General features: G+C 42.1%; 1 protein-coding gene across 1 annotated transcript; it reads right to left on the reverse strand.

The window, feature by feature from the left end:
• Nucleotides 1–3,015, reverse strand: LOC129692823 (procathepsin L-like). Its single transcript, XM_055629330.1, has 7 exons — nucleotides 2,890–3,015; nucleotides 2,507–2,629; nucleotides 2,262–2,408; nucleotides 1,865–2,089; nucleotides 1,208–1,370; nucleotides 500–608; nucleotides 1–100 (listed from the first exon to the last, which is right to left on the reverse strand). Exons 1-7 carry the CDS (start codon nucleotides 3,013–3,015, stop codon nucleotides 1–3), a joined length of 993 nt encoding a protein of 330 aa, XP_055485305.1.
• Nucleotides 3,016–15,447: the final 12,432 nt, after the last annotated feature.

Below are 15,447 nucleotides of genomic sequence, written 5' to 3' on the forward strand. Positions count from 1 at the left end.
TCACACGATAGGGTAAGAAGCTTCGGTAGCAATTCCACAGTGGTTGTTCCGGTCTTTGGCCATCTTTATGTAGCCATTCAGGCCCCAATATTTACCCCAGCTGGAAGAATAGGTTAGTCATTTAGTAGAGAGACACAGCAAAGAAGCTTCATTATATTGAGTCTCCACTGAAACACAGAGACTGAGGCCACACAGAACAGACAGGATGAAAGAGGGCACAGAGTCAACTCTCAGACACCAACTGTTGAATCAATCACTTGAGTTTGGGAATCACAGCAGAGAAAACACAGGCCATCTCCACAGCCACATTTGGCTCAGAACTAGAAATGCAGTGGTTCAAATTCTATTTTAACACTCCCCAAACCATGCCAGAATCTTATCATGATTACTGCACCCTGAAACTTCTGTATTCAAAATATGTGGGGTAAATTGCTAAAACCTGCACCCAAATACTGCCTACAAACAGTATTTTTCCCTTAGTGTTTCTGGATGTTTATACCTGTTCTTGACCAGCCAGTATTTCCTGCCATCTAATTCTTCACCATAGCCAACCACCAGGACAGCGTGATCCAGACGAGTGCTGCTACACTCTGGCTCATAATACACGCCTGAAAGAGAAAAATCAAAGCCAGAATGAGAGGCTCCATTAACCCCACAGTGACCGTATCACCAACAGTCATGGAAATGTCTCTAATTTCAATGTAATGATGTATACCCCAGATAGGACTGATTTGGTGTTAGTAAGGGTTGGGACATCAGCTCTTATGTAACATAACAAAAGTAAAGATTAGCATAAATTCTCAGGGGAAACACTTGCTTCAAAGGAGGTAAGAAACCTCAACCTGCTTCTAAAATGTGCGTCCAAGGAAACAACATGAAAAACAAAACTATGGGAGTCAAGAAGCATCCTGGGACTGAACTACAGAAATGGAATATTTGTTTAAAGTCTTAAAAATTAAGCAACTGCAGAAAATTCAGTCAAAGCAAGTCACACAAAACCTGATCCTGCTAATTTAATAAAACAATGGTGGGCACATGCTAATGAGATTGTTCTTAATGACAAGTGGAAACAATACATAAATACTGCTCTTGTTGAATGTAGTATCTACAACTCAAAATATTTACATCAATTTTGGAGTCATTGAGATGATGAGCTGTGGGAGAGGCTTAACTCTTGCTTCTGCTGACTGAAAAGGAAGGCCCTTACCAGCCCGATAGAACTGGAACGAATTGTGCTTAGTGTCAATTCCAACTGAGATGGGCCCCACAGAGGCCACAGCCTTCATTAGGGTAGCTTCACTTGATGGGAGTGTCACAAACCCCTTGACGTTAGCAGCAGAATTTTCAGGATTGTACCTGCAGGTTCCATTCTTTGAAAGACAAAAGAGAAAAAAAAAATAAAAGTTACTGCTATCTACCTCCTGGGAAACATGAGTCAGAATTACAACTCAGCTGAGTTGTCATCCACATGGGTGACTAACACTCCTTACTGTGGACCTTCAAGTAGATGTGTTTATAAAATGTCACAGGACCTGACAAGCTGGTAGATGCCAGTGGCTAATGGAAGCTACCTCATGTGTCTTCTACTACACTCCATATATATTCCTACTGATAATAAATTTTCACAGTGGAGAAATGTGTCTTATTTGTAGAATGGTTTGCATGTATACACACAGAAGTAGAGGACGCTACACAGAAACCACGGAATCATACCAGTATGTAAAGAATGCTCCACTGGCAGCATTTAGGATGTAATAGCATGGATTCTATCATGGAAAGATGAGTTCTTAGGACAGTACACTGTCCGCACAATGTTCTGCTTTGTAAAATCTAAGATGGAACAACAACATAGGACTCTACTTACCAGTGCTTCATATGGATAGGACATACTGGTGTCCAAGCCTCCATTATCCTTCACATACTGGAAGGCAAACTCTGGTAAGCCACCATCACAACCATGGTTCCCTTGTGACCAGGAGCAGTCCACTAGGTTCTGTTCACTCAGAGGGACCAGTTTGCCTGTTTTACGGAACATCTGTCCTACCAGGGAACCAACTGCACTAAATGCCCAACAAGAGCCACAAGGACCCTAGAAGAGAGAGAAAATGCTGTCACCCACACAATTAATACAGGTGTTTCAAAGCAATACACATGACATGATAATTTCACAAGCAGTGAACTGCGTGAAGCTCCACAGTCAGCAAGACTTCCTGGCTCCACGGTGGACAGTGAGTGATACCTGACAATGTGCTGTGTCCTACCTGATTCTTCACAGGAGCCACATAGCCATGATCTCTCCAATCCACAGACTTTGGGACATCTCCCAGCAAAGGCTCCTGGAAAAGGTTCTGCTCCTTGGGTCCCATGCTTTGAAAGCCAGTCATCAATTCTCTGAATTCTATATTGGTCTTCAAGAAAAAAGAGACAAATCATTGCAAAGAGAGAGATGACTTACAAGGTACCAAAGGAAGGAAGTATGATGTGCTGCAACCCATGTCACACTCACCAGATCCCCAAAGGCATTCATCTCCAGGCTGAAGCCATGCTTCCCCTGAAGATAGTCCTGATTGTGCAGCTCAATCATTTTCATGTTGTTCTCCCACACTGCTCTCTTCTGTCCTTCTTCACTCTGGAATAAACACAGTGTGTGGTGTGTCAAGCCCAATCCTATAGTTCCCTCACTGGCCCTGCTGCTACAGGTAATAAGAACCAAGGGAAGCTAGAATCCAGACCCTATGTCAATAGGGTATTTAGACATTAGTGTCCATAAAGCATGCCATGTGGTCAAGCCGGGGAGGAACTGGCTTCCACAATGCAAACTCTCTATAAACTTGCCCCAGCAAGGACCATTGTCTCTGTGTTGCCTCTGGACATTTCTATGGTACCAACCATATGGTATGTTTTCCCATGTTTTGTCTTCCATTCCTGCCATACAGCATCGAAACTGGGATTGTGTGTTGGAGCAGCTGAGACCACCTCCAAGCAAAGAGTGGCCAGGAAGAAAATTGGAATCATGCTTCCAAAACCTAGAGATGATGAAAAAATGAGGTTCCAATGACATCAGTGCTTCAATAAAATCACATTTCTACCTCAGTTATTCAGGCTGCCATAGTAGAATAAAATTATTTGACCTATTCTAGTCAAAGATTTACCTGAAGATTGATGAAAAGCATAAGAATTCATTTGTTTCAAGCACACATGTATGGGAATTCATTTAGCTAAAAAGAATAATAAGAGGAGGAGCCTTGTGGAACTCCTGTTCGAGCTCCACAAGGACCCAATATATCTGGGCACAGGGGTCTTTCATGAGACTGTTTCTCCAACAAAGGACCATGTATGGATATAACCTAGAACCCTTGCCTGGATATAGCCCATGGTAGCTCAGTATCCAAGTGGGTTCTCTAGTAAGGGGAACAGGGACTATTTCTGACATGAACTCGATGGCAAGCTCTTCAAACCCCCACCCCGAGGGAGGAGCAGACTTGCTAGGCTACAGAAGAGGACATTGCAGCCAGTACTGAAGAGACCTGATAAGCTAGGGTCATATGGAATGGAAGGAGGTCCTCCCCTATCAGGGAACTTGGAAAGGGGCAGGGAGGAGATGAGGGAGGGAGGGTGGGATTGGGAGGGAATGAGGGAGAGGGCTGTGGCTGGGATACAAAGTAAATAAGCTGTGATTAATATTAAAAAATAAAAAATAAAAATAAAATAAAAAAGAAGAGGAGGAGGAGGAGGAGGAGGAGGAGAACATGCCCAGGGCTCAAGAAGTGCACTGTGTCAGTCTCAGTCTTTTCTGAGACTGATATTCCAACCAAGGACCATGCATGGAGATAAGCTAGAATCCCTGCATAGATGTAGTCTATGGCAGCTCAGTCTCCAAATGGGCTTCCTAGTAAGGGGAACAGGGGCTGTCTTTGACATGAGCTCAGTGGCTGGCTCTTTGATCACCTTCTCCTGAAGGGGTAGGGGCAGCCTTATCAGGCCACAGAGGAAGACTATAAAAGACTGTCCTGATGAGACCAAATAGACTAGGGTCAGGTGGATGGGAAGGAGGTCCTCCCCTATCAGTGAACTGTGGAAGAGGCATGGGAGGAGATGAGGGAGGGGGATACAGCTGGTATACAAAGTGAATAAATTGTAATAAATTAAAATTTATATAAAAAAGAAGTGCACTGTGCACTTAGCTCACCACAGGGTCTAGCTTCACCTTGTGGATAAGAAGCTTAAAGAAATAACTAGTTTATTAAGAGGTAGCTGGCTTGGGTTTCCTGCCTTTGATAATGAGTTCACCCAAGTTACACTTGACTTATACAAAGTGTGATCCACAGAATACACAAACAGCTGCAAGAATTGGGACTCTCCAGACACCTTTTTCCTGGCCAGTATACCCAGGATAGAGACTATGCCTTGGCTCTTTCCCTTCTGAAATCTTTCTGAAAGATTTCCTCTCGAGGAAATCTTGGAAGATCAACATTTAGGAATCTGTCTGCCCCATAGCTGTCTTCAGAATTCCACCTCAATGTCTCAGTGTCTCAGTTAGGATAGGTCACAAGGCTAAGCCACTGGATGACAGAGCCACCTGTAATAGTGCAGGATTGAAGGATAGATTAGACCAGAATTCCAGGCCTAAGTCATATAAGTTTTTTGGTACGACACTCCAGATATGGCAGTTTACAGGAGGCATGGAACATGCTATGTCTCCTGGGCCTGACAGATTAGACCAATGGATTATACTTGGCAGTGATATGCATAAGGTTGATGCCTGTGGTGACTGGAGTTATGTCCATGGCACCTAAAGTTTAGGGGACAAGTTGGTATTTCCTGTGTCTGGATCTTGAAATTCAATTTACTTGGCCACTAAACAATATTGTTCCCCTGAAAAGTCTGGTGACGTCCTGGGCTTCCCCGCCCAACCTCCTCTGCATCCCCACCTTCGGTCTGCTAAGGTTGAGTTGATACTGTCATTCCTGAGGTAGCTGCATGATGCTACAAGGAGGCTCTCTAGGGTGCTCCTCCAGTGTCAGTTCCCAGTCTGCCTTGATAGAGCTATGGGCTCACCTGGGATGTCCAGCGCTGGGCAGCTGTGCTTCACAGTCTCCGGTCTTCAGCGGTTGCTGAGATCCTAGGCTGTGACCCAGCTGCATGTGGATCCAGGCTTTAAGTCCCAAGTCTGTGGCTCCAGGACAATGTCCCTGCCCAGTTTTCCCTCCCTGCAATTGGCTGGGTGGGCAACTGGTCTGGATCTCCAGGCCGTGTGATTGCAGGCATGTATTGACACTGACTCCCACCCTGTCCTGGGGCCTTGGGTGTGTGCTGCCTAGGTGGACTGTGGGAAAGGCAGCAGTGGATTTCTGCTGTAGGAAAGCAGAGTTTGTGAGTCTAGTGACTTCAGCTGAGAAAGTGCTATCACAGAGGCCTTGGTACTTGGTTCATGATGGAAGGTTCTAGCTAACTGGGTGTGGATTTACAACCTAACCCTGCCTTTGTCTTAAAGTTTGAATTTTGGGTATATGCCTAGGAGTGGTATAGTTGGATCTTGAGGTAGCACTATTCCTAATTTTCTGAGGAAGCTCCAGATTTATTTCCAAAGTGGTTGTACAAGTTTACATTCCCACCAGCAATGGAGGAGCATTCCCCCTTCTCCAGATCCTCTCTAGCTTGCATAGTCCCTTTCGTGTTTTGTTTGTTTGTTTTAAAAAATATATTCTTTTATTTTCTTATTATTTATTCATTTTACATCCCTATTGCAGCCCATTCACTTCTCTCCTCCAGATCTCACCCTCCCACGCTCATTTTCCTTTCCCCCATCCCTTCTCCTCAGGAAAGGGACCTTCCCCCAGTACTAATCACCACTGACACCTCTCTCTTCCCCACTCCCAACCTCCCCACAGGCACATCATATCATAATTGAGTGAATTCTCTTCCACTGAGGCCAGACATGGCAGCCCAGCTAGGTGAAAGTTATCCAAAATCAGCAACAGAGTCTGTGTCAGAAACAGCCCCCTCTTCACTTGCTTGGTGAACCACATGAAGACTTAGCTTCCTGTTAGCTACATATATACAAGGGGCTTAGGTCCAGTCCATGTTTGCTCTTTGGTTAGTAGTTTAGTCTCTGAGAGTGCCTATGGGCCTAGGTTAGTTGACTTTGTTCGTTTTCTTTCGGAGTTCTTGTTTCCTCCAGGTCCCTCTATCCCTCCCCCAACTCTTTCACAAGACTCCCTGAACCCCACCTAATGTTTGGCTGTGGGGTCTCAGCTTGTTTTGATCCATTGTTGGATGGATCCTCTCAGAGGAGAGTTATCCTAATCTCCTGTCTATAAGCATTGCAGAATATCATTAATAGTGCCAGGAGTGGGCTTTCTCCCATGGGGTGGTTCTCAAGTTGGGCAAGTCATTGTTTGGCCATTCCATCAATCTCTGCTCCATCTTTTCCCCTGCACATCTGGTAGACAATGTAAATTTTGGGTTGAAGGTTTTGTGGGTGGGTTGGTGTCCCTGTTCCTCAACTGGCTCAGTGTTTAAGAGTACTGACTGCTTCTCCAGAGGTTCTGAGTTCAATTCCTAGCATGGTGGCTTACAACCATCTGTAATGTAATCGGATTCACACTTTTGGTGTGTACAAAATATATTCTTAACAGTGATTCCAAAGCCAAAGTTAGTTCATCTCAACATTGTTAATATATGCAAACATATATTAAATTGACCAAGCCAAAAGATTTTGTGTATAGAGGTCAACCCTGAAAGTGATCCTTTAATTTTACATTTTACGTTTGTCTAACAAAATCTGTTCCATAATTTTTAATTTAATAAAATGGTATTTTAAGCTATCTTTAGGTGGTCCCTTGAGTTTTTGATCTTAGCCATTCTGATGGGTATGAGGTGAAATATCAGAATTCTTTTTATTTGCATTTCCTGAATGACTAAAGATGTTGAGCATTTCTTTAAGTGTTTCTCTGCCATTTGATATTTCTCTGTTGAGGATTCTCTGTTTAGCTCTGTACCCCAGTTTTTAATTGGATTACTTGGGGGACTGCAGAGACAGTAATCCAACTAAGGACCATACATGGAGGGGACTCAGACCCCTTGTTCAAAGGAAGCCCATTGGCTGCTCAGTTTCCAAGTGTGCTCTCTACTAAGGGGTATGGTGGCTGTCTCTGACATGAACTCAGTAGCCTGGCTCTTTGATCACCTTCTTTTGGGGGTGCAGCCTTGTCAGGCCACAGAGGAAGGTGATGCAGCCAGCCTTGATGAGACCTGATAAGCTAGGATCAGATACAAAGAGAGGAGGTCCTACCCTATCAGGAGACTAGGAAAGGGGCATAGAGGAAGAATTGGGAGAGTGGGTGGGCCTGGGAGGAGACAAGGGAGGGGCTGCAGCAGGGATACAAAGTGGATAATTGTAATAAATAAATATATACATTAAATTAAAGTAAAAACAATTAAATGAAAATTGAGAAACTGAGAAGCAAAATGAGAATAAGTACATAAAAACAATTCCCTTAGATGAAGTTAAGAACAAAATAATGTTGAAGGTGGGACTTTCGGGAAACAGCAAATTGCGAAAACCTATAAAGTCAGTAACTCAAGTAGGCATATAAACAAGTACACTCACTCAAAAATGCTAGAGAACATGCATTGCCATTACAAGCTGTTCTAAAAGAGTTACAGGGAACTTAGCAATGATGTTATTTGAAGAAAAGAAATGAGATGTGGAGGAGCTAGGCTCAGTGCTATATATTTTTAGCTGACTCTACACAAACGTATAGGTACTGTATGTAGATCAAGATAGATGTTAGCACAGCTATGTACACATATAAACCTTTGAGCATTTACTTAAGTGTTTAACGTATCTGTGTGTGAGTATGTGAATGTGTACCTCTAGGTATGTTTCTAAGTGTGTATATGTCTGTACATGCATATATATGCCTGGATGTATATGTGCTGTGTGCATATCTATGACTGCATATGAATTTACGTATCTGTGAACATCTTTATGTCTTTCCCATTGGGCATATCAATAAACATGTATGTATCTAAGGAACAAAATGTTGAATTTTGGTTAAAATAAGTGCCAGTGCTGCCCTGTGAACTATTCTACCCTAGCCCAGTGTCTCGCCATTAATTGACAGCTCAGCTAGGTCCCCTGGTGGGTACGGACTTTGGGCTTATTTTTCCCATTGTCAGGGAGAAGGACAACTGGATTTCTAAGAATCTTTAGGAGATGGCCAAAGCAAACCCAGGAATGAACTGGGCTGAGGGAGTCCTGAGAGTGCGGGCCACCTATCACTCATCTCATCCTATCTGCTCACTCTCTGCCTCCACAGAAGTTGTGAGGTATCTGCACAAACCTATGTGAAGGACAGGGAAGTGACTCTGCTTTGATTGGCACCTTTGATTGTGTTTCCTCAGTCTTTGCTTTTGGGTGAAATTTTACATTTATGGTTGTGAGTCTAGCCTTGATCATCTGAGCCATCTCTCCTGCCCTTGGTTTAAATTTTAAAGTGTTAGTTTTACAGAGGTTAATGCTGGAGGTGAGCTAGGGTTTGGACAGAATTAGGTGAGGGAAACATATAAATTTTTAATGTGTATGTAGGTAGTAGCTCTTAGTATTGAACCAAGAAGGAAAATAAATGGAAATGTTCTCAACCTTCATTCCTTACAGAAGGTATATTCGTAGGAAACATATTTTAGGGAAATATTAGTGTGACTCTTCTTGAACAACTTTTGTTAAGCATGTTCTAAGTTATTTTATTAAAATACAGTCACAGCATTCTTATTTATCATCTCATTTCTACTTAAGAGTCCATTAATAAAATATATACAAATCATACCTGTGACTTTTTCATTGTGGTACAATATGTCTAAATCAAAATGACATTCTAGCAATACAGATGTGCACATCAATGTCCTTAGTGACATACACACTGTCTTATAAATGTCATTACCATAGATCTTCAGAATTTACTCATTTCTTCCTTAAACTGAAAATTTGCCCTAAATAACATTCATTTCTCTCCCAGACTCTGCATCTCCCGTCCTGTTTTCTGTGTGTTAATGTGATGACTGCTACGGGCTGAAAGCTTAGCTGTGCCACAGCCCTGTTGAAAATTAATTGCTATTCGAACTAGAAAAAATTTGGGATTATTATTATTATTTTATTAGAGAATGAACAGGCCAGACAGAGCATGTCAGTCTTCATATTTCCTGAGGTTGAGTTAACCCTCCATATGGAGATCTCAGGCTTTCTTTATCTGCTCATTCCTTGCTGGACATTTGGCTGCCTTTACACCTGCTTCTTGCTAGTAACACTACTGTCCCATTAGGTGACACTTGTATTTCCATCCTTGTCCTTTAATCCTCTTGGGTACACATTCAGAAGGGCAGTTTTGGGGTGTATAAGTCTGCCTCACTCTTCTCCACAGGGCAGGCAACACTGTGCTTTAGCACCAGCCATGCCCAGGGGTGCTGATTTCAGACTCTCCGCTGACATATGGTGCCTCCTGTTTCTCTTTCTGAAGATGCCTTTTCTGTGGTGTGGTTTTAGCTATAGCTCCTGAGAACCTGTGCTGTGGGACTCTTTGGTTTACTTTGTCTGCTGTTCATTCATCACATGCAAAGGAGTGCCTGTTACACTCCCTTGCTTATCACTTGCTGAGCTATTTTATTATCTTATTGAGTTTTAGATGTTTTTAAGAAGTTACATCTTTTTAGTTTTCTGTGCATATATAGACACCCATGCATACCATGTCACCTGAGTTAAGATATAAGAACAATTTGTGTTAGTCAATCTGGTCCGTTCCTTCCATGATGAACGCTTGGTGGCTGTCATCTTTACTCACAGAGCCTTTTTGCCAGCCCTAGTTCTTGTTTAATATTTATTCTGCTCCATAAAATCCTGATTTTAATTAATTTTCTTATAAAATGCTTTCAAATATTCATTTGGACAGATAGATTTTGTATACTCTATTGTTGATATTGTTATTTAATAAGGGTTTGAAGGTTGGTGAAATTCACCTTTATTTCACATCAACTTTATGTCATACCTCCAAATGATTGCAAAACATCCCATCACCTGCTGGACCCCTATGTTTGGCCTTAGGTGCATACACAGCTCTGCTTGTTTCTGGGTAATAAGAATCCATTTCCTGCAAAGCTACACATCTCTAGAAGTGTTCTATAGCCACCTGCCCAGCATTTCTTCCCTGAGCGGTCTCTGCAGGGCTTCTCTAAGCTAGCCTGTCAGCAAGCATGATAGCAGACCTTCCTGCCAGAGGGTTTGCCCATACCTGGGAAGAAGGAATGTTGCAGAGAGGCAAGAAGATCCTGAGCTGACACACCTAGCTTCACTTTTCACTGGAATCAGAAGCTTTTGGGAAATCACATTCCAGCAAGGCTGTGGATTCCCCATCAAACCGGAGCTCACACACTGTCCTTCATGAATTGCTTCTTTTTTCATGAATTGTTTTTACATGCTTATATGTATTTGCATATATATATATATATATCCCAGGAAACCACAACCAATCAAAATGCTGAGTAGTGGAGCCCAGTCCAAATGTGTACATCTACATAACACTTTCATACCTAAGTCCCAGGGAACACTTGGAAAAGAAGAGCATAAAGACTGTAAGAGCCAGAGGGTCAGGGTCTTTGCTGTGAGCTTGTTCCTTCTCAAAATGCTAGAAGCTGTACTCATAAAATTTTACCAAAATAATTGATTAAACCTGGGTCAATTTCAAGCATGACTTCTGTAACAGGTGAAAAAACCATGACAACTTCCCCTACCATGCCCAAAGTGCTCCAACTTTAAAATTAAATCACAGAACTCAACTTTTGGAGATGTAGGGAAAAAAATTTAAATAAGAACTGAAGGCACCGATATTCATATCAGTCACTGAAACACTTGTTCATACGAAATCTGTGGAATGATGCTAGGCCCAAATCACATCACACTGTCCCACTATGCCCTTTCCTGTTACATGTGGTTATGACCAGGAACCAGAATGTCATTACAGCAGGAGCTCAGTCCTCCCCAGACTTGTCTGGTCACACTCCCCCTCTGAGCGGGTTCTTCTTGCTCCTTGTGCCCCAGACAGCATGTGCTCATGCCGGCCTGTCTGCAGCAACAATCCTGCAGTTGTGCTGAACAGCACCCCCTCATTCTGATGCCTCCTGTTGGTATTCTCATGTACTGAGCCCTACTGGGCCCCTTGGCTACAAACCCACATTCCCTTCCATTGGGGCTGTTGCTGCAGATGGCTTCCTCACTGCAGGACCTCACCACCATGGCAGCTGGGACTGTCCTCATGGTCTTTAATGAAGTCTTCCCAGCCATGCTATTGAGTGTCATGGAACAAATTTCCCTTAAACTGTCCTTCACCTGCAATTAATATCTTTATATTAAACTTATATTTATTTTCATTTTTATGAGTTCCCTAAATGCAAGCCCTCCTCCCCCTCTTCCAATTTTTCTGTGTTGCACTTCTAAACTTCATGACCTTTTCTTTTCTTTTTGTAAAAAATAATTTATTTGTTTTTATTTTATGTGTATTAGTGTTTGCCTGCATGTATGTCTGTGTAAGGGTGCCAGATCTTGCAGTTATAGACAGTTGTGAGCTTTCACGTGAGTCTTTGAAGTTGAACCTGGGTCCTCAGGAAGAACACTCAGTGCTCCTAACCTCTGAGCCATCTCTCTCCAGCCCCTCATGACATTTTCATTCTCTTTTAATTATTATTGTTTCACAAACTTCCACTCTTTCTTTGTCTATCTGTCTGTTTCTCTTTCTCACACACATGTTGGAGGATGCATGTTACTGGCCCTCAAGATCTGGTAACACTTATTCTTGTTTTGTAAACTTGCCTAAGACATACCTGATTGGTTGATTAAATGGCCTATACCTGGTCAGGGCAAAATGGGGTAGCCATGTCTAAAGTTCCTGGGCTTCAGGAAGACAGCAGAATCATGATAAACAGATGGACAGAAAGAGAGAAGGAAGGAGGACCTCATGATGGGTTAGTGTGGAGAAAATGTGGGCTGAGAGGAAGGACTCAATAATTGTGTGAAGAGGCCCAAATGAAGAATTACAAGCAAGTACCATGGGATTATGGATGGATGGTAGACCAGATGAGGAGGATTGGGGTGGAGGCATTGGATGTAGCTGGGAGATTGATGGTGAGATTATTCAGATGGTGTAGGTGAAATACCTGCCCAGCCCAAGATAAATAAGGCAATTGTAAAATCTAACAGGTGTTTGTGTCTTATTATTTGTGATAGCAGGTTAGATAATACCACCATGCTAATCATAGGGCTAATAATAAATGTTACATAGCCCAACCCTAATTTTTAAAATTTACTACTACACACACATACTGCATTTACAATAAGCTCTTCCCATTCCTGCTTTTTACTTCCTCACAAATTCATGATCTCCTTTTTCTCTTTTAATTATTATTGTGCACAACTCCCATTCTCTGTATCTCTGTCTCTCTTTCTCTCACACACACACATTCTGCTGAGTCGTATTTTTTTCTTGCATTGAACCACGTGAGAAGGCACCCTCATCAAATGAAGCAATGTTTTTTGGAGGGTAGGGGGCTTGCTTATTCATATTCTAGGACCTTGGGATTCACATTCTTCTCCCTCTAGTGCCCTCATGCTTCTAGAACTGAACATACAAAACAAGAGGTTAGGGCTGGGAGGAGGGATACAAGTGAAGACTCAAAAGCTTGGTTGTGTTTCTGGTTTCTGCTGGTCTAATTTGCATGGAAATTACTTTCCCTTATGAAGAAGGTGTATGACACCACCTGTGACCTCCATCTTCACCGCAGTAATCACTCACACCTGCTTATCTGCAATGGAAATGATTTTAGTTGTGAAGTCCACAATCACCAGCATGTGCATTCTTGGGAACTTGCTAGAACACCACCTTCTTGGACCCTTTTGTTGGTCCACAGGATCAGATACAGCATGGAGCTCAGCACTCATTGCTCCTGGGCCTTCTATGTGATTCTGACCCACTGTCTGTGAGGTGCTGTCCCAGGGGTTGTGCAAGAATGACAGGAGGAGCAGGTGTGAAAAGCTGTGCTCGTGGTGACACCGTCTGCACCAGCCCCACCACAGCATCATTCTCCTCTAGCTGTCAGATGTCAGAACTGTATGTGTTTGTATAGATCAAAATATTCCTTCTGAGAATACACATTTTGTCCATCTACTCTATATTGGCAGGGTCTTTGTTTCTTCCCCAAGTTTTGGATATTAGGTATAATAGTCACAGAACATTAGTGCATGGGATTTTGCATTGGCATACATTTTCTTTTTTCTTGTGTGTAAGTGTTGTAGAAAACATGTATGTTTATTTTTTGAAGACTCCCCCTAGATATTTCACTTTGCATTTTCAGAGAAGAAGTGGAGGGAAGAAAATTGGAGCTGGGTTTCACCTTTCTTCTTTTTTTTTTTTCTCCTAGGATTTTGTGAAGGGCTGAGCAGTTATACAAGTATCCCATGCTCTTGCTGACTAGGCCAGTCCCAAGCAGCAAGCTGAGTGACACATAGATCTTTTCTCCATACAGAAGTTCCAGTTCTGTTGATCTTTATATTTGTCTTTTGCAAAACAAAAATCTTCCCTTTTTCCTATAATTATTCTGACTGTGGTGGAAAACAGACTTCACAAATAAGAATATTTTGCTGAAATTTCTGAACTTGTGTACATTAAATATTTCAGAGTTCCATTACAAAACTCTATGACAGCAATGTCCTCATTAAAAAAAAGTGTAAAGTTTTATTTTTCAGCATGTACATCTGCACAGCAGGAGACAGAATCAGACAGTGGTGAACTGTCATGTACGTGTGGTGAATTGATTTCTTCTAATGAAGTGAAATGAACAGCTGTTGGAAAGGCAAGTAGCCTAGGAAAAGGTAACAAGATGGATGTATGAGGAAATAATGGCTTCCGTTTCTATTTCTTGGAACCTTTCTTACGTCTCTTTCATGCCATTCTCTTGATGAAGACTCAACATGATTCAAATATTGGTTCATTTCTTGTACTTGATACACTTACAGTCAACCTGAATGATGAAGATAAAAACAACACCCCATTTCAACAACATGCTGGATTTGGAAGTTATTTTCTTGCAATTAATATTGCCTTTTTTCTCTTTTCTGAGTCCTTGAACAATGAGTGAGGTTTCTATTTAGTCATTCCATGATACCTATAAAGGGATGTTCTATAAATCTGAAAATAAAGTTTAGTCTGTCCTTCCACATTTTATTAAGAAAAAGGGATGATATTCTGAAAGTCATTAAATAGGTATTTTGGGTTTTTCTCTTTGTTTCAATGACATTCCAACTAAGAGTACCTCTTGGCCCTCATCATGGTTAGCACATGTCTCACTGATTCCAGTATTTCTGCCCAAACTGGGATCTCACAGTCAGTCACTTGGTTCTACCTCTTTTTTTTTTAATTTTATTTTTTCTTATCAGTTACATTTTATTAACTCTGTATTCCAGCCGCGTCCCGCTCCCTCATTCCCTCCCAATCCCAACCTTCCTCCCTCATCTCCACCGTGCCCCTTTCCAAGTCCACTGATGGGGGGACCTCCTCCCCATTCATCCGAACCTGTTTTATCAGGTATCTTCAAAACTGGCTGCACAGCCCTCCTCTGTGGCCTAACAGGACTGCTCCTCCCTTGGGGGGTGGGGAGGCCAAAGAGCCAGTCATTTAGTTCCTGTTAGAAATAGTCCTTGTTCTCCTCACTATGGGAAACCAATTGGTTACTGAGCTACCACAAGCAACATCTGAGCAGAGGTTCTAGGTTATATCCATACATGGTCATTGGTTGAATGTCAGTCTCTGAAAAGACCCTGTTCCCACATATATTTGGTCCTTGTGGAGCTCCTATCCTTTCCCCATCATACTAACTCCCCTTCTTTCATATGATTCCCTGTACTCTGCCAAAGGTTTGGTAATGAGTCTTTGTATCTGCTTTGAAAACATTGCTAGTTAGAGTCTTTCAGATGCCTTCTGCGGTAGACTCCTGTCATACGTTCACATCCCATCTGTCTTTCTAAACGAGGATTGATCATCTTACCCCATGTCCGCTCTCTTGATTATCTTTTTTAGGTATATAGATTTCATTATGTTTATCATATCTTATAGGTCTAAGTGAGTATATACCATGTTTGTCTTTCTCCTTCTGGGATATTTCACTCAGAATGATCTTTTCTAGATCCACCATTTGCCTGCAAATTTCATGATTTCCTCCTTTTTGATTGCTGAATGGTATTCCATTGTGTAAAAATACCACAATTTCTGTACCCATTCCTCCGTTGATGGACATCTGGGTTGTTTCCAGGTTCTGGCTATTACAAATAAAGCTGCTATAAACATGGTTGAGCAAGTATCCCTTTTGTGTACTTGAGCAAAGTTTGGGTATATACCTAGCAGTGGT

The sequence above is a fragment of the Psammomys obesus genome, unplaced genomic scaffold, assembly GCF_907164565.1.
Source record: "Psammomys obesus unplaced genomic scaffold, mPsaObe1.curated_primary_1811, whole genome shotgun sequence".
Lineage (NCBI taxonomy): Eukaryota > Metazoa > Chordata > Mammalia > Rodentia > Muridae > Psammomys > Psammomys obesus.